This window comes from Apteryx mantelli, chromosome 10 (genome assembly GCF_036417845.1).
Source record: "Apteryx mantelli isolate bAptMan1 chromosome 10, bAptMan1.hap1, whole genome shotgun sequence".
In the NCBI taxonomy this organism is placed as follows: Eukaryota; Metazoa; Chordata; class Aves; order Apterygiformes; family Apterygidae; genus Apteryx; species Apteryx mantelli.
Genome location: NC_089987.1, coordinates 19,195,995 through 19,219,233, shown reverse-complemented (window position 1 = coordinate 19,219,233; position 23,239 = coordinate 19,195,995). Strand labels below are relative to the sequence as shown.

General features: G+C 37.9%; 1 protein-coding gene across 1 annotated transcript in view; it reads right to left on the bottom strand.

Moving 5' to 3' along the window:
• Positions 1-1,542: 1,542 nt before the first annotated feature.
• FTO (FTO alpha-ketoglutarate dependent dioxygenase) overlaps positions 1,543-23,239 on the bottom strand; it is a 265,435-nt gene continuing 243,738 nt past the window's right edge. The window contains exons 9-10 of the mRNA XM_067302598.1: positions 4,400-4,537; positions 1,543-1,668 (exon numbers count right to left, since the gene is read on the bottom strand). Of these exons, the coding sequence (XP_067158699.1) occupies positions 1,662-1,668; positions 4,400-4,537 (145 nt within the window). The 3' untranslated portion in view covers positions 1,543-1,661. The remainder of the gene's footprint in view (positions 1,669-4,399; positions 4,538-23,239) is intronic.

Genomic DNA, 23,239 nt, shown 5'->3' with positions numbered 1-23,239 from the left:
AAGGACATCTTGTTAAGTAAATCACTTCATTACCAGTGAAACTAAAAACTATTTCTGGATGATAATAAGATAACTAAGTTGGATATTTATTATGCTGCATGTTACCCATCCTGGATGTTTTCCAGTAGGTAATTACTCAAGGCATTCTTTTTTACACTTTAGATAATAAGACTCTTTTGTAAAGCTCAGAGCATAAGAATGATGCCTTTAAAATCTACTGTACTGGGATTAGTATTTTGTATTTACTTAACCTTTTAACAACAAGAAAGAAACTACAAGATAAAATATTTTCATATGCAGAGATATGAATAAAGCATTATGAAAACTTTTCTAATTTACATGGCATAACACAGCAGTTTTCTATCAAATACTTAAAAATGGCCTTTACCTTTCATCCCCCAAACTACAAAAACAATAAAAGGTTTTCATTTTCTGCCAACATTTTCTTTCTATCAGTGTAAACCAACTCTGTATCAGATTTTTTAAAGAAAGCCCCTGCCTTGAGCATTTCATTTGTATTGGTTCCATGTTTAGTCAGTAGCTTTTGTAAAATTGATGAATATTGTCTAAAGGCAAGTGCAGACAAGCAAACAGATCTGTATCTTCTGTAATCCATTTAACCTGACACACACATGCGAGTGAACTGTTTTACCTTAATTCTTTCACGGCTGATGAAAAGTAAATGTAAGCAAAGTCGTGAACTTCACCATTTGAAAAGAATCACCGAATCTAATGTTAGAAGTTAATTTGTGCTTCCCTCTCTTCCCTGAAACAACCTGACCTTGGTCCTCAGGCATCCAGAGTATCCAGACTTAGCAAACAGTTGCTATACATAGAGCATCCATTAGAGGCTGTGTTAAGAATGTTTTTTAGCTCATCCAAAATGGTAGTGGGTATTTAATGCTGGAATATGAGTGGATTGCTAAGGGATCATTGCAACATGAGCTAAATTATAATTATTTAAATGAAATAAAACTTTGAAGTATTTGTCTGTTTCTAGTAAATACCTCAAACACAGCAATAATTACACTTGATTACTCAGTTTTCTTTTACAGATATTTACCTGTAATGATGTTCTTCTCTTGGGGTACCTTTGGCACTACTACATGTTTCATACAGTTGCATCAACCTTACTAATGCCTTCAACTCCTGTGGGCTTTGGAGAAATGAAACCTTCTTACACTGCTGTTTTCCCCCTGAATTCAATCAAATTACACTGATTTAGATGATGTGAGACTGGAACACAGCACAGAGCATTAATCCTCTTTAACCACTCGATTATTGGTATTTTGCCAGTGAATCTTAGGTCTTACCCATTCCAAAGGTTTTCATTTGCTTGAGTCTATGCCATTGCTGTCCATGGCTTCAATGAGTGCTATCTTACTGCACTGAGGCTGGTGGTACAAGTTCAGTTAATTCACTGGCTTAAATCCTCAGCATACACAGGCATGTATTTCTAAACATTCTATTATTGCTGCTCCCAATCTCCTAATACAAGAGAAAAAAACAGTATTTTTTCACTACTGCTGGAAATAATTTTTTGCCAATCATTCTTTAATAGCTGTGCTTCTACTTCAGCTGCAAACTAGAACACTGATGTGCCTTCTCTACTCTTCATGGCTGTTGGATTCATTTCAATATTGTGATCCCAATGGTTTCTATCAGCGCCTAATTAAACACAAAATAATCATAAGGTAACAGCATAAACAAACAATCCCCTCAAACCCTATGTCAACAGTGTTACATCATTAACTTGTTTGAATTCATCTTGCTCATTTCCAAAGTAATATCTGTTTCTGTGAGAACTGCATTTTTCAAAAGCAAATTCCCACATCTTCAGCTAGCTTTTCTCTAAGTGATCTCCAAAGTAAACAGTATTTAGTGTGGCATTAATCCAAATATATGCCATTTGCCCACTGGTAAAGCCAGCCTTAGCTAGTGCAGGAAAAGAAAAGCTAAGTCCATAATATAGCATTCTTTCAAAATATTAAGAAAATTGTGGCACAAGAGACAACAGCTAAACTGTGGGGATCAAGGTTATGACATAATGAAACCTAATTTAAACAATAACTTGTTCTTTAAAGATGCTTTACATTCTAAAGGGTGGCTGACAGCTTTAGCAAAAGTCCAGGAATATAATGAATATATTTGAGCCAGGTCTTCATCTTTTTGCTGCCATAGCTATTTCAAAGGTGTTAAGAGGTACAATCTCTACTTGATGTAATTGTCCTGGCAGTAGCTGGTAGGTGTGGACACGGTTTTATACCAGTAAAACTGAATTTTGCTGGCACAGCTTATTTGGTCCAGGGAGGTCTGGCATATGTTACACTGTCAAAAATACAGTTTCGGCAGTACAAGCCTCCTCCGCACACAGAATGTTTTGCCAATAGAGTATACTGGTATACTCTGGGTAAGCCTAGCCTCGACAGTGATTTTAAACAGAAGATTAACACAGGAGGCGTATTCCATTTCTTGGTGGCAACGTCAAGCGCTGAATCTTAAGGTTTTTTTGTAGTGGTAATTCAGACTGAGTGCTGTTTCACTATAATATAATTTTCTTCTGCTTTTTATCACAACGGAAAAGGCATATACCAGTTGAAGTTAGAATAACAACTTAATGAAATGAAAAATCCCTCTCTCATTCAGGAGTGCCTCTGTACAGTGCAGCATAGAATTGTTCTTTTTATAGAATGTTATTACAAAAAAGATCTCAAGCAACTTCATTTCTCACAGTCTTCTGATTTTGTACTCATGGCTAAATCAACATAGATGCTGCAATGCCCAATATCACAGACCTTAAACCTAATTTGCCAGGGGGCCCGACACCCAAAATGAAAACCCTCACTTAGGTCCATTAGCTCCCTAGCTAACACATTGGGAGACCTGGCCTCAGGAAGGATTCGCAACAGGCAGAACCAAGTAAGGCTTAGGAACCTAATTCTGAGCTCCAGGGAGCCCAGGAGATAAGATTCACACTGGAAATGTCTCTTAAAGTTGGGGGACTAAGTCACCTCTGTGAGACATAAAGGATGGATCACTCTATTCTTCTAAAAGGAAGGTGGATGTGATTATGCATCAGTTAGAGCGTCACCCCACAAATGGGAGACAGGGCTTATATGCTCTCATTCTGAGAAGGTCTAAATCCACATCCTCCAATTTCCTAGAAGTGCCCGAAAAGACAGACTGCAAGCTGCTCTGGCGCAAGAGCACCCTTTCTAGGGTAAGTGCCCTTGGGGGTCCAGGTATCAGGTTTCTAGTTTGAAAAGGGTTTTTAAGACCCAGACATCAATACTAGCATTGTCAGTCATTCTGAATAATATTGTACAGCCATGTAAAAAATACCCAGTGATGAGACTAAGCTGCAGCCTGGCTTGCCCAACATCCAGACTGGACATGTCAGATGTCCTACACACTCAATGTCATGTCATTTTGCACATGTACTTGGGACTGTTTCACACTTTGAGATGAGAGGTGCCATGAGAGGCTGGCTTAGTACAGTCAGCACTGTGTTCATGGCCTGCAAAATCCTTTAAGTAGATTAGTTAGTAGAGATTTCTTACAAAATACGAAACATACCACTCACTCACCATGACCAAAAAAACACAGTGAGAGAGAGGATGACTCTCAGATGCAAGTCAAGGTACTCCTAAGGAAGAGGCAGAGGCAGATTCTGACCCTTGCCTGCCCAAGGACTCTGAATGCATTTTATTTGATGACTGCCAAGTGCTCATGGGTCCTGTCCAGAATGTTAGGGAATACTGCTTTGGGATACCCCAGGATCCATGTCAGGACACTCCACCAGGAGTTTGTCATCTGAACAAATGCTCTAACAAGGAGCCACAGCATAAGGGATGTTCTCCACCATCTCCTCCAGCTGTGTCTAAACTACTGAACAAAGATGTCACTATACTGTGTGCACAGCTCCACCCTGGAGATGTCCAGCAGGCTCACTCCAAACTCACTCCAACGGCCTCTCATTAGGGGCAAGTGAAGGATGCCTCTGCCTTGCATTGCTGAAACCTGCCAAGCCACTGGCAGTTCCAGGCACTCACAAAAGCTGAAATTCAGATGTCAAGGGAGCTTGTGGAAACCTATATATCCATGGGTGCTAGGGTTGATGGGAATTAGAGGGGAGGAGGAGAGAACCTAGGCTGGTGTTCTGGACTTCAAGTCTTAAAATCCACCTGCTTTTGTAGGTATGGGGCCCGGTCTTTTTTTATTGTGAGACAGTAACTAAGGTTAAAGACTGTGTGGAGGCTGGTAAAAGCAAAAATTTGAATTGACACATAAAACAACATACGACTGAGGAATCATACAGATCACTCTAACTAAAAGACTTCTTTCCAAATGATGAGCATTAATAATTTTAGGCTGGAAGGTCACCTATTATGCTACCTACTGAGCAAGACTTTGTAGATTAGCAATTACTGCTTCAAGATCATACGGCAGAGGCATATTACTGTCATCATCTACCCAGAAGGGATGGCATTCTGGTTTCTGGTCTTCTGGCAAGCTCTCTGCTGCTTGTGACTGGCATCTGAAAAGAAAGGAAAGCAGAAGAACTACTTAAGTAAAGGTATATCAAGAAACTGAATATTCGGTGAGGATACATTTGTGCATTAAAAGAATGACCACATATTCTGAGGAAATGGGTTGTTCATTTACAGTGAAGTTGCTTTGGTTTCTGCTATAAGCTTTGTATTTTCTACAGGGATTTCTCAAAAAGCCAATCACAGAGAAAACTCAGTTAGTGTATCTTTATATGGTGAATTATTTTTTCATTATCTCAGCTGTTATTTAAAGTATGTGATTAAACCATTATCAGATTTACATGTTTGCGGGTTTCCAATGTATTACTAGATTATTGAGAAAGATTAAACTGAATTTACTGCATTAAGGTCAGAGGGGATAGATTAAACAATATTAAAGAAGCCAGACTAGCTTTGTAGATTCTGGAGATTTACAAGTGTATCAACCTGCTTAGCTCTGAAAAAGGCAATATAAAAAGAGAAAATTCTATAAAGATAAATGGAAATGGAGGTTAATAACAACTTCCAATGATGAATAGGTGGGCAAAACTTCAATAAAATTAAATTAAAAGGTTAGTGTACGTTAGTCCCCAGAGAAAATGTTTAAATTACAGTGTTTTTTATTAAATGGATTATTCATCAATACTAGTGAAGCCTAATTATAATATTCAACTAAACTGCAGCCTGCAGAGGAAAGTTTTATAAGTGGCAACCATCATATTTCTTAAGATTAGGTTGTAACATAGCATGCTGCATCAAAAGATTTGTCACAGTTCAAGGAGGGTTTCTCTCCCTCTCCTTTCCCCTCCCCTCAAACAATTTGCATGTTGCTGATTAATTAGTAAATGTTAGCAAAGGGACAAGACAAAGAAAAATGCTAAGCTTTATAATTTTTGTATATACTGCAGGTCAATGTAGTTGCTCAAGAAGATAATCTAACTGTAGAAATATATTGTTTTATCTCGTTAGACATCTTTTAAAAATTATTTTCTATAAAGCATGTAATTGTTGTAACAATTATAAATTTGTTTGGAACATATATCACAGGAGTCTTTCTCCTCTGTAAATGAACTCTAAAGTATTGACACATGCAACTTCCTTGTCTACACTGTCGGCCTTCTGGAAGAAACTGTTCCTAAATGAAAGATGTCTTCTTCTCTTGGGAATTATTAATGGCAGTGTAATACCCAGGAGAAAACATACTTCAGCTTTACACCCATGTTGGTGTGCGGTTAATTGTCGCACCAGCATCCTGGGCACTCAATCCATCGTACATTACGCTACAAGGACAGTATTAACACATAACATTCCAATATATCTTCAGCTCTCCACATCAGCCCCTGATAATAGCATCTGTTAACATGCACTAAGTACTATTATGTAGCACATCACTTCATAAATAATAAGATTAGCCGACCTCAGGGCCCTGAGAAGAGTAATGTGTTTAAATGTTCTCATTATTTATTTAAAACAAGAATTAAAGGAACAGAAGCTACTTGTGACAATCCTCTTAGCATAAATATTAAACTGTTTGCATTGATAAGCTGCACTGTACAGAATAACAGAGGATTTGTTTTGCAGGCTGCTTTATAATAGTTGTTAGAGCAAATGCAGTTTAGCGTATGAGTTCTGAGAGGTACTTAACTGATTGCGCCATCATGTTCTGAAGACATTTTCCAAATTATATAAAGGAACAGGAGAAAATTAATATGCAGGGGAAGCTGAAACTAATTACAGCATAACTCTATAAGGCTTTTAAAATGTTGCTTTATTTTCTGTCTTGGCACAAAATAATACGCTCAATTTGCTGGGTACTATAAGATATTCCAGTTTAAGCATTTCAATCTAAAAGTGGATAAATTAACCATGTACAGATTATTAAAGATGACAAATCAAGAAGCTCAGCTGGTAAATACTGCAGGCATATTATGTGATCTGCAAAACTCGATTTATAATAATAAACATTCTCTTTCTCTCAAACTTCCTATTAAAACCAGAATTTTCACTGAGGAAAAAGATGCTTCTTTGCCATTTCAGGGCATGTTTTTACCTGTAAAGTACCAGCTTTCTCCTCACGTCTGGGTTTTGGGCATCTGCCTCACTGTGAAGGTGTCAGCAGTGACCAGTGATGCTGTGCCTGGACAGCCCATGAGCAACACTGCAGGTTGCTACTTTCCCTTCTCTATTTTCTTACCAGCAGAGTCATCTCTGAAAGGTCACCTCACAGCCAAGCGCGTGCCTTAACTTCCAGGCAATCACGTGCGTGGGAAGCTTTAGCCATTTATTCCCCACGAGGGATTAGGGGCATGGAAGTGTGTCAGGGCCTTGGACTTCCAGTCCAGGACTGCTGACGGACTGGTGTCAGCGCACTGCACAGCCACAAAGGGCAAAGCAGCGTCTTCGCATCGCAAGCTCCCAGCCTACAGCTGCCCATAGCTCCTTCGGGTCTGCGTCCAGTACCTCTGCTTTGCTTTGCATCACTAACAAGAATAGTGGTGAATGTTACATTTTGCAAGTCACCTATTTTGAACAAAATTGCAATCCCTGTGCAGGATCCACTGACATCAAAGTCAGCTCAAGTTCCGCAGGTTTAAAGGTATAGGGCTGGCTTCTGAGCAGTCATCACTGTATGTGGCAGGTCATATAGCATCTTAAGCCATCCACCTGAATGGCATCCACCAGCTTGAACGCAGTCATCCAAATATGTACTGACTTTCTGACTCAGAATTGGTATGTAAGAACAGTCCTTTTCAGATTAATATATTACTATTGATTTTAATAGATTTCTGCACAACTGCGGGGGAAATTGTTTCTACATTGGTCTTTAATTTGTAGCAGAGTAACAGACCCGAAGATCCTGCACAAGGACAGAAACAATTTCGTCTGAGGAACAACAACCAAAGGCATTTGAAAACTGCACAGACTTATTTAGAAATCATTGCCAACTTATGTTAACCTCACTCAAAATACAGAGAAATCCAGTCTTTTCCTAGATACAAAGGATTGGATGAGGGTCCATGTGGGAAACACTGCAAACAAAGTTTGGTGGTAGTGGAAAAGTATTTAGACCAATATTTATAACTGAAAACTGTTATCTGAGTTGCTAATAAAGTCAAATCTCCAAAGGAGAGTAAATCTAACCCATGTATATTGTATGTACATAATGCATTAAGAGTGGATATATCACGCGCTCCAAGATACAGTAAGAAAGATGCCAAACTAAGAGGCATCTTTCATACTTTATTTGCAGCAGGAGAACTGAACAACTGCCGTGACACAATTCAGAGCAATTTAGCTCCAACACCTTGATAATACAAGTCTACCAAGGGGAAACATTAAAAAAGGATGATTCGTATGTCTAAATATGTGGAGAATGCAGAAAACTCCATGTTCCCTTAGCTCCTTGCTAAAACAATCAAAACCTGTGCCAGCTTCAATTCCAAAAGCCCATTTTGAAAGAGCAACTGACTGCTGTGCACATTCTCACTACCTCTCCCATATAATAGTTGCAGGTTTCTGATAACACTTTGTCGATTTTTGCCAAGTAGACTTCGCTCATTAATATTTACCAACAGCTGAATATGAATATCAATTCAGCTAAGTCATGACAAACATTTGTATAATATATGACTCTTCCCCTTGGACGGTGGCTAATTTCACCATGGGCAGGTGTACATTCACTGAGACAAACAGTTGCCTGGTTATGGTCCCCTGGGCTGCACTGACATTTTGATGATCAGGGTGTCAGCTACATTAGAGGATACTGATCACGACGCTAAAATTAACCAAGCTAGCTAAAGTGTGTGTTAATTATGAGTATGCAAGCAGTCAATAAAAGGTTAATGCAAAAGTCAAAGGATGAATTTATTTCAGTATTGCATCACTCTAGTGACTAAATGACTAACATTATGCTTTGTTTTTAATCGATAGATTTTACAGTAATGTGTGAACTGTTGATTTGAAAAACAGTCCTCTTTCTGACTGCTAAGTTTTGCAACTATTTTGTAACTATGAAGCATCAATTATCAATATACTTAAACAGTCTTATTTCAGAGCAGATGCTCAGCCATACGCACAATGCTTACTCCAGCATTCCTGCTACCTGGTACAGAGAGTTTTGTTTGCAGGGTTGGATTTTTACATCCTCATCCTTCAAAACCTGCCTCTCCCTTGAAATTATTATGCAAACTAGGTGTAGTTACTCTAATCTCAGTGTTAGGATTATCCGATGTCATTTCAAGCTCACATTCTTAGTTGATAGAGCATATACCAGAGAATACAGTGCTTTCTCAGGTATCTGAATCTTTATGCAAAGCATAGCGAACATATGGGATTACATACATGAGAATGATTACTCAGATGAGTTAACCTTGAAACTTTTTTTCTAAATAGTGCATCTCATTGACAGTTATGACAAATTTACTTCTGCTGCTGCATGGATCACAATTAAATCCTGATCCCACTTAAGTCAAAGTTGAAACTCTCAGTGATTTCAACAAGGCCAAAATTTTAATCCAAATGCTTTTCCAGAAACCATTCACAATAGAAATGGGTTAGCAAGAATAATAATTAAAAACACCCAAATGAAACTATGGAGGAAATAAAATAGGCTGAATATAGTTTCCCAAAGTGAAATTTAGCAAGGGATACTCAATTAAAAAAAAAAAAATCCAGAAATATTTCCATTTGCAACCATGGTTAAATCATTGGCCTTGTAAACCAGCTAATACCATGTGCAATCACAAGATATGATGTTCCATAATTTTAAAACTTCCATAGAAAGAAAAATAATCTAGTTTACCAAATTGAATTGCTCTGTAAAGTACAGAAAAACTTTAAAGGACAAGCTCCAATTGATGCTGTAAATACTCATTCTCCTTCCTCTTTGGACATGGATAGGATATTGGGACGGAGTCCCTAAACATGACTGAAAAAGTTATCTCTGTTATTTGAAGAACTGAACTGTCATGTATCTTCATGAAAAATTAAAAGGAGGAAGGAGAAATGTCATTAATGATAAAATGGATTGGGCGGGGAACACTGAAAAGCAGCAGCTTTCCAGGTGGGTGTCTATTACAGCGTTAGCAAATGAAGAAATTTTCATATGCCTAATTTTAGGGTTTCTTCTACTTGAGGCCCCTGTCTGGTCACAGCAGCTGTTAACATGTGAAAACTTACGATCACTAATTAAGGTTTAAGGCCATTAAGTAGACTGTTGAGAACAATTTTATACCTAGGTCTGTTTGTCAGCCTGGCAGCTATATACCAGTGGTGATGAACAGGGCCCCTTGCCAGCAGACAAGGTAGGCGCTGCTGACCTCTGCCACCAGTCACAGGAGAGGGTCACCTGGAGCCTGCATTGCTCCTAGCTGACCCCATGGAGCGACACGGGGTCAAACGGCGAGGGCGATCGAGGGCGATCGTATACGTCCTGTCTGAGGCGACCCTGCTAGAAGCCGTAGGGTACTCAGGGCTGAATGCCAGAGCTCTGCTGCACAGAGCTGAGAGCAGCTGTAGAAATGGATAAAAGCAAAGGCGCACAATTTCACAGAGGTACAAGCTAGCTTTCCTCGCCATGCAGTAGAACGGACACATTGTTTTCAAAGAACAACAGTGAAAACACACACACAGTTGAAGAAATGGCAGCTCTTCCTATCGGACAGCAAACCGTACAGTAGTGGTTGCCTTTCTTCTGCGTGGCAAGGCTTCCAGCCCGGGTCAGCTACCCCGGGGGAACCCATCGCTACGCTCTTCCAGGAGCGCTTGCTATGGAGGCCGGATCCAAGATGTGAGATCTACAAATGCAGCTGGAGTGAACTCCTTTATAGCTAAAAATGCTGAAATTTTCACTTTTGGCTTGGCTTATTCTAGAAGAAATAGCAGCTACAAAATCAGCCGGAACTTCAGCAAAATTGAAAGGTCCTTGGAAAATGGGAGTTAGTTAATCCCCCTTTAGGACATAGGGTTAGGGTGGAATGTTTTCTGATTCCTTGTTTCTGCCCAGTAAAACACCATCAAGTTTACACATCCTTCACTTGCTATTATGACTAACTTCTATAATTTGTAAAAATTGTTTACTGAAAAAATGGAGGCTGGATAAAATATAAATATACAGAAATTAAAAAGTATGAAAGACCTTTTTTCATATGGCTGTAAATAACTTTATCACCAATAAAATTCTATATTAATTTTTTCATGCCCAAACTGGAATTTTGAAAGTTATTGAGTTCAACCTAAACCTTAAACCTAAGATTTTCTTAGCTTTTTTTATTAACCAATCAGAAAGCCATCAATCTTGACATAATTTCTTATTTTGGCAGATAATTTCTTTCGGTTGTTCCATGCCTGCTCATACCGTGACTCTGCACGCTAAAGCCTTCTAAAGGCTTCCTTTGCCTTTAAGAACAAAATAAATAACACCAATATTTGACTTTGCAAACCAGATTTCAGAAGTACTAGTCCCCAAAAGGCACTGAAATGAAGTGGCCAGATGGAAAGAGAGTAGTGCTTCGTTCTTTTGAACATCTAATCCCCAGTGTATTCCCAGGTAGTCTGTCCCACTTACGTTCAGCCACTGCTGATGCTCTTTCATGTGCTGTAACTAGAGTGTGCCCAGCCGTAAGTAATAGCCGAGACCAGGAACTGCATTTATAGAAGGGACAAAATTGACAAAATGAGTTTGTTTCCAGATAAGGAATTTGAAAAGAGAACGCCAGATTTAGGAAGGGATGGAGGCAGTATCAGTTAAATTTTAATCTAAGGAAACACTAAGGACCATCTGCACAAATATGCTAATACAAACACACATGACAGCATGTTAGAAGATGTGTGCTTCTTTCAAAAGTTGATAATAATTTGTATCACTGGCCCTTATTACAGAACCAAAGCTTACAGTCACTCCCACAAGAGCTCCATACCCCCAAGGGCACTATTCCCATTGGCACGGAGGACTCTGCCACAACACCCTGGGGCCCCGCTGGTGACACAGCACGGTGGCCTGAAATCGTGCACTCCTGCAGAGTACCTACAGCACAACCCAGCGTTTACCACTGGCCCGTGGGGCGCATGTCGCTGCTCCACAGAGAGGCAGGAAAGCGATAAATGAATCTGACAATAAAGAGGTTTAAGTGACAGCTATACAAACTTGAAAATGCCAGAGTTTCCATTATTACTCAGATTGCAAGTTTAACATTCTTTCCTTTTCCCTCTATCTGCTCGTCTGGTAAGCACACAGTTGGGTTTTAGTTGCGATACATGACTGGATATGAAAAGCACACGTTATTCCTACAAAGTGGTATCTGACTTTTCCTTTCATGCAATGAATGTCCAAGGTATAAGAAACTTAAAATGCTAGCTGTTGAACGGAATTCAGTAGAATCAAAATTTCATATCAATACATAACATATCTCCAAAACCAGAAAGGAGATCAAACCTACAAAGGAACTACAAGATGCATTAACAACAGAAATTTTAATACCCTTTGGGTTAGAATTTTAGATAAGTTTTATGCTACATTTTGCAGACAGTAAAGATTTGGTTTTAGTTTTTGTGAAACCACCACTGACATCATTGCTAATAATTAATGTTAGTGTACCTCTGTAATCATAACAAAGGCCATGTAATATAACATATCTGTCCTGCAAAAGGCTTGTAGTTTTACAGAGAAGATTCTTCTCTTCCTGTTCTGAAATATAATGTAGGTAAAGATGAGAAAAATATAACTTGTTAATATATAATCATTAAGCACTAATGGACTCCAACTGCAAAGAATTTTCAAGTGGAGCACCAGCAAGGCGTTTCACATGCACTTACAGAAATATATGAAAAATTCCCCAAACTATTTTTAAAGAATGTTTTGCTTTGCCTTAACTGAAGAGAAATTAAAACCATTTTTGATCTTTTTTTCCGCTGCCATATTAATGAAAATCCGTACAAATATATTTCACTATTTCTGAACTATGTAGCTGAGTAACTATGGGAAAGAATAAAGACTTGCTGCACAGTATCTTCTGTTACAGGGTGGAGATCATAAAACAAACACCCAAAACCTCAGGAACTTTGCTGCTCCAGGTAAAAAGACTAAAAGGAAGCTATTTTATCTTCTGATAAAGATTATCAGTGACCTTCCCCAACCTGTCTACCAGCCCCACCATACAAAGGGGGATTCCTACTATATGGCACTGCAGGAACTGTAAAGCTGTTGAGAACAGCACAGACACAGAATGAGTGACGGAAACTTGACTTCCCCATACAGAGTCTTTCCTTTCCTTTGTGGCCTGCGTCCAACAGGCCTAGGAAGCATCCAAAAGAAATTCAGCGAGTCTCCTATTCCCACAGGAGAATGCCTGCATGGGGCAATCTCCACTCCATGTTTCTTTGATTTTGCAATTAACCAACATCGCTACTCTCTATAAAGTGTAGGGGGCGGGGAAATCCCCCAGGGAAACACCGAACAAATAACACAACATTTGCTGAAAGATGAAGTTTAATCCAATTTAACCTATAGGTTTACAAATTGTTCTCTTTCAGCCCTGTTTCCCAGATGCTTCTGTTCCCCATTTCTTAGAATAATACGTATAGAAGCAATGTGTCGTGAATGCATGAGAAGCATGTTTATACATATTTATGCACACACCCCTTCATACCAACACTTGCAAATAATCCCATCAGTCCAAAAGAGACAGCATTTAGGAGGAAATTTTCAGCACCACAGACATGGATTTAGTTATATACTTTTCATTATCAGCAATGGGATGTGAGTTATTCCTGCTACACTGAGAATATTTGGCTTTGACTTCAAACAACACAAAAAATTTATCAACCTCAACATAATTTATGTTCTCTCAAAAGGAACCTCAAATGCTCTAAGCCTTTGCTGAGGCATCTGATGTTCCAGTCCCCTCTGTTACACTGTGTGATCTGCTATTTTATTTCACATGCGATCATTGCTTTCCTATGATTTCTCAGACAAAGAAACAAAATGTCTGCTATACACTGAGTATAAACACAGCTGACTTGTTTTCCCCAAAGTATTGATTTTATGCACTTTTAAAATAACTATTTTCATTCTGTTTGCATAATCAGCTGGGGCATTGTTCCTCTACATTTGCAGAAACACAGATGGAATTGCTGATTTAGAGCCTTTGGAGCGATTTTACTGTATTCTCCAGAATTTAAGCTTCTATTAAAATAAGGTTTCTAGCACTTCTGGTTGTGAAGATAGCCTGGACAATGTAAACTGATGCATGGTTATCTTATTGAATCCACAGCCAGACAGACAGACACAATAGCACCAAGGGAGCTGTGAACTTCCCCCATTTATTTTATTGGGTGTTTACTTGGGGCCAGATGCTCCCTTCTGTTGTGCAGTGTGGCGTTAAATGACTGAGAAAGAGAGGGGAAAAGGAAATGGAAATAAAAACCAACAAAGAAGAGAAAAGGGAATCTCAAGAGCCTGCTTCCCAGGGGCTACAGATCCCCCCTTCTCTCTCCCCCACCCCCCGGTAGCATTAAACTGCCGGAAGATTTGGGGCTGAGCCATGCATATGGCATGTTCTTCCAAAGATGCTGAATTTTCCAGTAGAATCCCACACCAAAGGTTAATGATGCTTCCAGCATCATCTACTGTTCCACTTTATCTTTTGCACTCCCATTCTGTGGAGGTCTTACAGCCAAGGAAATACGTAGAAGCAGCATGGTTTTGGAAGACACTGCAGGAGGATGGGCCTTCCATTTGATGCCCCCTCATTTAAAGCAGGAAATCCCATTTTCCCACATTTTCAGGGTTCGAAGGCTCTGCCTTCTGCAAGGAAGCTGAAAAGTCTTCCTTTCTGAGGGTGCAATTTTCCATATGACAACTTTTCAGGTTAATAAAAATCAACCGCTGTATGACAAGAGCATCTTTGTTACATGTGGAAAGCAAAATCAAAAGAAGTATGTTTGCACTGCTGAATGCAAATAACAGTAACCATATTACTTGATACTTAAAACAGAACTGACAGAAATGAACTATATCTTCTCAGCATCAAAGCTATACAATCCTTTCAGCTCCAATTGCTTCATGTGCCACTCTCGCAAGCTCCCAAAACAACCCATCCTCAAAATCCCATGACTTCTGGCAAGGCCAAAGCAAGGATGACACAGCAGGGGCACAGTTTGGGAGCAAAAGGAGCCACAGACCTTGGACACTTTCAGTAAATACTATAACAAAAAGGACTCCTCATAAGATTTTACATTGCATAGTCCTTCCTGATGCAAGTCCACCAAATGGACATCCTGCCCCAGGAACCACATTGCCCAGCTACTCTTGTACTCACACTAACACGCAGCTCTCGCCAGCTTTGGTCCATTCCAGGGGATTTGCATGTTTCATTGACCAAAAAGGGACTATAACAGATGGATAGCAAGCCCCATATGGGAACCAAACAACCAAAAGACTAACTCCCTGTTTGCAGAGTGAAATTAAAGATCTTGCTTATCCCTATGACTCATGACATAAATACATACATGTACAAACATCTGCATCTCTCTATACATGTATATTACATGTTCATGTACATTATATAAAAAATTTTATATTTATTTTATATATAAAATAATTTATATATATATATGTACATATTTATATACATATATATAGATAGATACACACACACCTGTAGTAGAAGAGCTTACACCACATTTTCTACCAAGAGATGCAGCCTTGAACTCCTATGTGGCCTAGGGAATGAAATGAAAATATGGTTTACTGTGCTACAGAACTACATTGTCTTCACTGTGTTGTTCACTATGGCTGTAGCCTGCAACCAGAATGTTTATAACACATATATTGGAACTAATACCATAAGAGCAATGCAATCCCATGGACTAAAACATAGCTTCCTCTAGGTCAACATGAGGTCAAGCAGAAGCAGAAGGGAACAAGTAATGGAAAAATGAGAAAACAGAATCAAGAAAGGCAGCAAGGCTCAAAAGAGGGAAAAGAAGTTTAGGAATAAAAAAATTCTCACGTAACTAACCACATGCTAGAATCACTGCTGAATTTATCCATGGTTGTTGATTTATTCAGTCTTATTTTATGAATAAATTGCTTTAAAGTATACCATCAGGAACATTCCGGCACTGGCAGAGAAAGAGGCTTGATGACCTAGGAAATGCTACAGCATATCCAGGCACAAATAAAAATCATGGAGCAACAATAAAGGCTAAAAAGAGTCTGCTGGTGAAATTTCACTGAAATCACTGTAAATGATTATTAACTAGTGATCGTGCGGGTGAACCAAAGTGGTTGCTAACGTGCACAGTCCAGTCAGTGAGATAAGCAGGATGCAGAACAATATCTGCTAATTCCCATATCAGCTGAGAGTCTCGGTTACCACTGTAATTTGGTGATGCTTCCATTCTTATTCAGCCAAATGCCAAAGAGCTTGGGAGCATTTAGGATGCTTCTCTTCTGAGTGTATTATGAAATATGTGCTAAGTCTATATAATCGTGGTTTATGTCCCCAAACTCTTTCCATATAATAGAATAGACTCTAGGGTAGAGTCCAGTGAATTTTTGCTATAAACTACATCTATTTTGTGAATGGTGCAATCTTACCTTGGATTTTTGTTCAGTAATCAGTATACTGACCATATGCTGCTTCTCTATTTCCATAACTGGAGGAAATATTTCTAATAACCAAATCTCTACATACTTTCTATTTACACTTTGCATTTCAACATCAGATAGCTGAAAACATTATATAGATATATATTCTGTACTTATTCCCAAGTGCATTAATGGAAGAAATTCAGTGTAAAAATTTAGGATCAGACTCCACCTCAAAATTTTGCAGTTAATGCAATTCTGTAATATTTTGAATACCAACTAAAATTCCAGTATGGACTGAACGATGAGCAAAAGTTATCAGACAGGAACACACTTTCCTTTATGGAGCATGACTGCATTCACCCCATTTAAATACAAGATGAACTATATGCATCTGATCCTGCCCTACTTTCACAGGCATTACTTCCATCAGTCCTTAAAAAAGGTGCAGAATCCAGGTCTATAACATCCTATCGAAGGATCTGAATTCTCTCAACCCACCAAGACTGATTCATCCAAGTGAGTGCAACCTACTACCAAGTTGTTACCACTAGGTAAAAGCTACAATGCCTATTACAATAAATGTGTATAGCTCTTCGTATTATTCTTCTGTCCCGTAAAGAATCTTTCTGACTGCAATATCAATGACTTTAAACCACAGACTAAGACTTCAGACCTTTCGGTGGTGCCAACTCTCTTGTTTTATATGCTATGATATATAGTCCTGGCTTTGAGCCATCTCTCACTACTGATGCTTTTGATGCTTTGTTTTCTTTTTACTTTGGGATGGAAAATAACAAATAATGCTGAGTTCTCTTCTTACTTTTGAATTCTTCTGATGTCTATCTTCAGAACTCTTCGAACATCCAATTTATGTCATTCTTTTTCTTTCTTATGCTGTGAATTCGAAACGAAAGAAGGTAACATAATATCATAAGATCTACAGACGATTGAAATGGCCTTTGGAGTAAACTTCAGAGTTATTCTTAAAACTATCTTGCCTGAGTAGAAACTAAAAAATTGCTTTTCAATAGATAATACAACTGCTCTTTAAATTCTTCCTGGATTAAGTTATCGCCATAGGGAATGCTCTAATGATAATAAAGGGTATGGTGCCAATGCCTTAAGAGCAGTTCAGATGGGTTATTCTGCTGATATTCCCAAGGCACAATTCAAATTCATTCTCAAACTTTTGTGTGTTTTCTGTGTATTAATCCCTTAATATAAAATAGTTACAAAGACTAAAGTTTGTTAATGAGAGAAGCTGACATCTGCTGGGCCTATTGACCTGCAATGCTATTCTCGCATTATTCTGAAATATAATTCCTCTTAAAACATCACATCAGAATTCTAAAGACCACTTACATTAGTTAATTAAGGACCTGATTCAATCTTCTATCAGTACTGAGGAAAATGCATAGTCACATATTTAAATCTCATATAGCTCAGTGGAACTTTCAAATACATTTCAAGTTCAGCACAAGCTTAAAAGCTTCACTATGCAGGGTCCCTGAGGATGATCTCTTTACATTGCTGCTTGATGCACAGCCTTACACACATACATGATTATCTGCAGCTTTTCTGCAGAACTCTGTCCCAGTCCCTGTCCTGGCTTTTAGTCTCTGGTCACTGTACTTTTCTGATGCGTTCTCTGTAATTCATTATGCAATAGGCCTGAATCTTTCACGTGTTACGTGAAGTAATGTAGGAATACAATAATGTACTAATGGCATTTTTCAGAGATTTCTGCAAAGTAACTTGTATAGTAGCCATACCGTCAGGTTTAAATTCTGTGGATAATGGTATATTTTTTTGTGCCTGGGGAAAAAGAAATCTTATCTTCTTAGGTCTTTCAAGCTGTCCATCCTTCCATACTTTCTAGAGATTCATGGGATATGAAGAAAAACATAATGAAAAGTATCCATTTCATTACTCTCACAAGAGACCTACTGTTTTGTCTTCATTCATTCTGTGTCTGTTAAAGAACAGTTATCTGAACTTTATGAAAATTGGACAGTTTTGGCCTTCCACATGTCTTGTTTTGTCTATGAATGTTGTCAGACTCCATTTTTCCTAGTTTATTGCTTGCCAGCTGAGCTACCTTAGTCACTCCTTTCAATGAACTGCTGATGAAACATCTCTTCCTGGGCTGCAAGAAACTCTACTTCCTTGAGCATGCAATGGATCTAACATCCCTCCCATTGTTTGTTTGCTTTTTAAAATAATGTTGTAATTATATTAATCTGATAGGCAAATATATATTTTCTTTGCTGAAATGCTGTAACTCTAACCTGTCTTATAGCCAAGGAATTAATGCAATTTTTGGGGTTTGGGCAATAGATACATGATCTCCCTCATTCTGGTGCCAATACAAAGTGGTTTATCTTCTTTTTTTCTTTTTCAACTACTTCTGAGGAATAGTTAATTTGTAGTTTGTATTTCTCAGATTACGTGCAGTTCTATAGACAAATTTCACATGCCTCTTGTTTAAGTGCCAGGCAGAATATCTTGGGAAGACAAATGACACTCTTTTGCAAAAGTCCATTTTCCTTAGACCTTCTTTTATGGAATTTGTCCTTTCCACTTTCACATTCACTTTTCTTGCATTTCACTGCTACTGAGCATGCAGAATACTGCTGCTTTCTTTTAATTTCCCCTTGGAAATATATAAACAAACTTCTTTCATACATTCCCAGCTCAAACAGGAACAGGCCTGGGTTAGCTACTCTCCTTTAGCTGATATCAATTTGATCTCCCTTTTCCAAGCCTTAATGACTTTACCAGGCTCAATTTATCTAAGTTCACTTGTCTGGTTAGCCAGAGTGAAATACTGGTGAAATCATACTGTAACTGCAGACCCTTAAGTCCTTGAGGCCTGCTCCATGCATTTCTTCCCTTTTTTCTCCTGACAAGATATTACAAAAAATGTTGTTCATTTACATTTGTCTCATAATTTAAACCAGGTACCAATCTTTTTGAGATACTTACTTGTGACCTTTCTAACTGAAAGGTTTAAAATACCTTCAACAGAGTAACTTTGCTTTATGGAAACCTTGGACTCAAGAAATCTTGTCTGCCAGTCTACCTTTGGTATTTCTCGCTGAGAAACGATGAAGCATGTTATTCTCTGCATTTTTGGATTTTAGGAATCAAACGGTTGTCCACTGATGTAAAAACCCTACTGGTAGAAGTTAGCTAGGGCTGTGCCAGGATGCTTTCAGCAGTGTTCAGATCAATTCTTTCCCAATCTGCTCCAGAACGCAAATAGAAAAGAACAATATCCATCTTTGCATACAGCCAGCCCTCTTAGAGATATTAATGTCTGGCACTATGCTGTCTTATTAACTTATAACAGACTGAGGAACCCTGTGGTCCAACAATGTTGATTTTCAATTGAATCTTGGAACTTATAGAAGTCTGTTAGAGTGCTACTATCATAACAAAGGAAATGGAGCAATCCAGGTATCTACAGGTCCTGTAGCATACTGTTTGGCATGGGAAAAGTAATAGAAAAGTTGGTACAGGATTAATTTGAAAGATGATATGAACATAAAGCATGCCAGTCAGTATGCTCTTCTGGAAAATGGGTCTTGCTGGACAAACCCTGTAAGATTTATAGTTTAGTTACTAGAATAAACTAGGGAGGTAGAGTATGAGTTGATTTATGCCAGGTAGTCAATGACTTTTTTTTTTCTTCCATGTAGCACTGAATATCAACAGAACATTACATGAAGTCCTGCCTAACCGGTAACATAATATGATAAACAACAGCTAAGGTTCATTACAGAATGGCAACCCTCATATAGGTCTAGAGAGAGACTGATACTGTGGCCAGCATTCGTCACATTTTCATCAGTATTCTGAAAGTAAATGTGAATTATCAGCAGCCCCATAATTTTCACAGATAGCACAGCAACTGATAAAATGGTTAATAAGCCTGAGGACAAGACTGCCGTATAGGTGAACTGGGTCACTTAGTGATCAGGACCAAACGTGTTTTAGAACTATATGCAAATACAGGGAGAGGATAACTAGAGAATGGATGACTCTGTGCTCAAAACCACTGCATCTGAAGAGTACCTAGATATCAACCTGGACAAGCAATTCAAAATGAATTCCCAGTGTCATACCTAAAAGGACTAACACAGCTTTTGAGATTGCATGTGTGTGTGTGTCTATCAAAAATCACACTCTCTCACACATCGATGCATAACAGTAGTCAACATGGATGGAGCTGTGCTTGTATCCTGTATCCTTGTATATTTAACTAGCTAGACTAACACTGGAAAAACAAGGAATAATCTTGTTTCCAGATTTTTAGAAATACATTGAAAAACTAAGCGAGTGCAGAAAAGAGACTGGAGACTGGTAGAAAATGTGTTATAATGATTAACTCAATTTGGTTCACTTATCAGATTTAAAACTGATAGATTACATGATTACCATGTATAGTTCCTTCATGGAAGGAAAATATCTTGTATTACAGAGTTCTCTAATCTAGCAGAGGAAGCTGGATTTGAAACAGAACACAAGCAAATTCAAATATGCCACTTTTTACAATGAAGTCAATCACACACTGGGACAAACTATTAAAGGAATAGAATATTCTTCATTTCTGACATCTTCAAATCAAGAAAAGAATCCTGCCTGGAAAGCATGCAGTTACACAGCTGGCACAGGGATAAAAGGATAAAATGTAGCAACTTGCAACAGATGAAACCAGATGACATAAATCCTAAATACAATGATACTCAAACTTTTACACAACCTTTCTTTAATGAGCTTACTTTGAGTAAGACTTACTTTAAGATTCTTTGAAATACATTGTGGTGTAAAATTATACATTCTAATTAGAATGGATATTCCAGCAGAATGAAAGAAGAGAGAAAAATTCTTCTATTGTGAAAGTCCCAAAGTATCAGTTCAGCCTTTGAACCTAATATCACTATGGAGAGAAAAACCCTGGAGTGGGGAAGAAAGACCCTTAAAAAACACCCATATTCTCCATTCTCTTGCACCTGTCATAGAGTCGTATAAGTCTAACGTTCTGATATACACAGGTTTATCCGAGAAGAGAATGGGCCAAAAGGTATGTATACACAGATATATCAAACTAAAATTACAATTGTTTTGTCATGTAATTTATGAAAAATATTTAAGATGAAAAAATTTAAGCAAACAGCAAGTTTATCTTTTCATTTACTCTGTTCTTCTTAAAGCATCCTAGAATCACCAAAATACAGGAGGTCACATTGAATCAAAGGACATCATCTGCTTGTTCAAAATGTCATTATGGAAGAATCAGGAAAAAGGAGCTGTATTACAAGTCACCTTTCCAGCTCTCACAAACAAACTATTAATGGAGAAAGTCAGTCCTTTACAGTGCATTACAGGACCAAGGTCACCTGGGAAACCATAAGGCCTCATTGGCTGCCCACAAGACCACAAGAACTTGATTAGTCCCAATAACCTCCTGCCCTTGCTAAGGGACCGATGGAAAGCTTCAGTCAAGTTTTTCAGCGCACTGCTAACTTGGTGCTCATGCTTTTTAGATGAACAGTTCTACAAGCTAAAGTGTCTGAGAAGCATTTAGCTGAAGCGTAGAGTTTTCAATTACTCTGTCTCTACAATATTCATTATTAAGTTACCTATTGGAATTACCATGAGCATCATAATTATGTTGAAACTCACATTGTTTTCAGAAACAAAGAATCTCTAAACTCAAAGTTTATGTCAAGACTCATGACTGAAATAAAGAAGAATGTAACTTCTGCATAGTGGCTTTTAATTGTACTGGTTTTTTGGTTGTCATAAATGAGGGGATAGGAACATATCACCAGGAAGTAAGCTATCTTGGAAATAACTTATAACCAAATCTAACCACTTTGGAATACAAATAGACTAAAACTAAGTTTTCAACATGTGCCGAAATTACAATCCCTGTGTGTTTCTTCTATATAGAGTCTTTCATCATGTTCTCAAAAGACCACACAGTTCAACCTATTAGAACATATCCAACTCACTACAATAAACAAATTATACATATAAAATGAAACGTGGAAGAATGCAGTTTGGTTTCCTTTTACATCTTCAGTATTTTTGCATAATCAGCTACATTAGAGAGCTGGACAACCTTTTACTGCCTCAACTACAGGCTACATTAATCATCCATTTTGAGGGAATCTCATAAAACATAGTTACATAGAAAATGGAAGGAATAAATCCCTAGTTCGTAACCATTTTTTTCACTCATTATTTGGTTACAGATTCTATTTGTCACATCAACCCTACTGGTGAATGAACAGGACCAGGTTCTTTCTGCATCTGTCATAATCTCTCTGGAGATATTATGTTTGTTCTTGTGATTTTCCTCCTATGTTGGTTATGGTAAAAATATTGTTATTTTCACAGTTGAATTTCACAGATACAGGCACACTCAGTGAACATATTGGTGTGTTTTATTCTACTGTTTAAAAAAAACTTGCAAGAAAGAAGGAAATGCTGAATACTGGTGAAGGAACACAGACACCCTTTTATGGACTTTATGTGCTATTCCTGACTCTGTACTCAAATTACAGTACAACTTGGGGCACCACATTTAACTTTACATTGTTGTAATTTTCTGAGTTGTAAAGAAGAAATGATAGTTCTATACCAAAGGCAGATAAGAGGCTAAGTTACATTTATTTTTTTGGCTTTTTGTTCTTTCAAGCTGTCTCTGCTTTTATATGTTCAGCTAGATACACCACTAAAGATAACCAATCTGTGAGTTCGGACAATGAGTACCAATGAATACGAATAATCTTATATGAATATTGGTATATAAATACCAATAAGAAAGTATTTATGGATGCATAAATATGACTCTCTTAAAAGTTGAAAATTTATATTAATTTTTCATTTTATCAAAGGAAAAAAAAGGGTTTACCTTTCCTCTGTGAGACTAGTATAGACAAGAGTAATTTGAATAAACTGAATTTGCACTAACAGATGAAAAAGGAAAATTAGATGTTAGTTGTAAATACTGCATTTTAAAGAATTATAAAAGTTTTAATTATATACAAATAAGTGCATTTAATTCAACATTATCCTAAAACAGTGAAGAATGCAGGTACCTCTT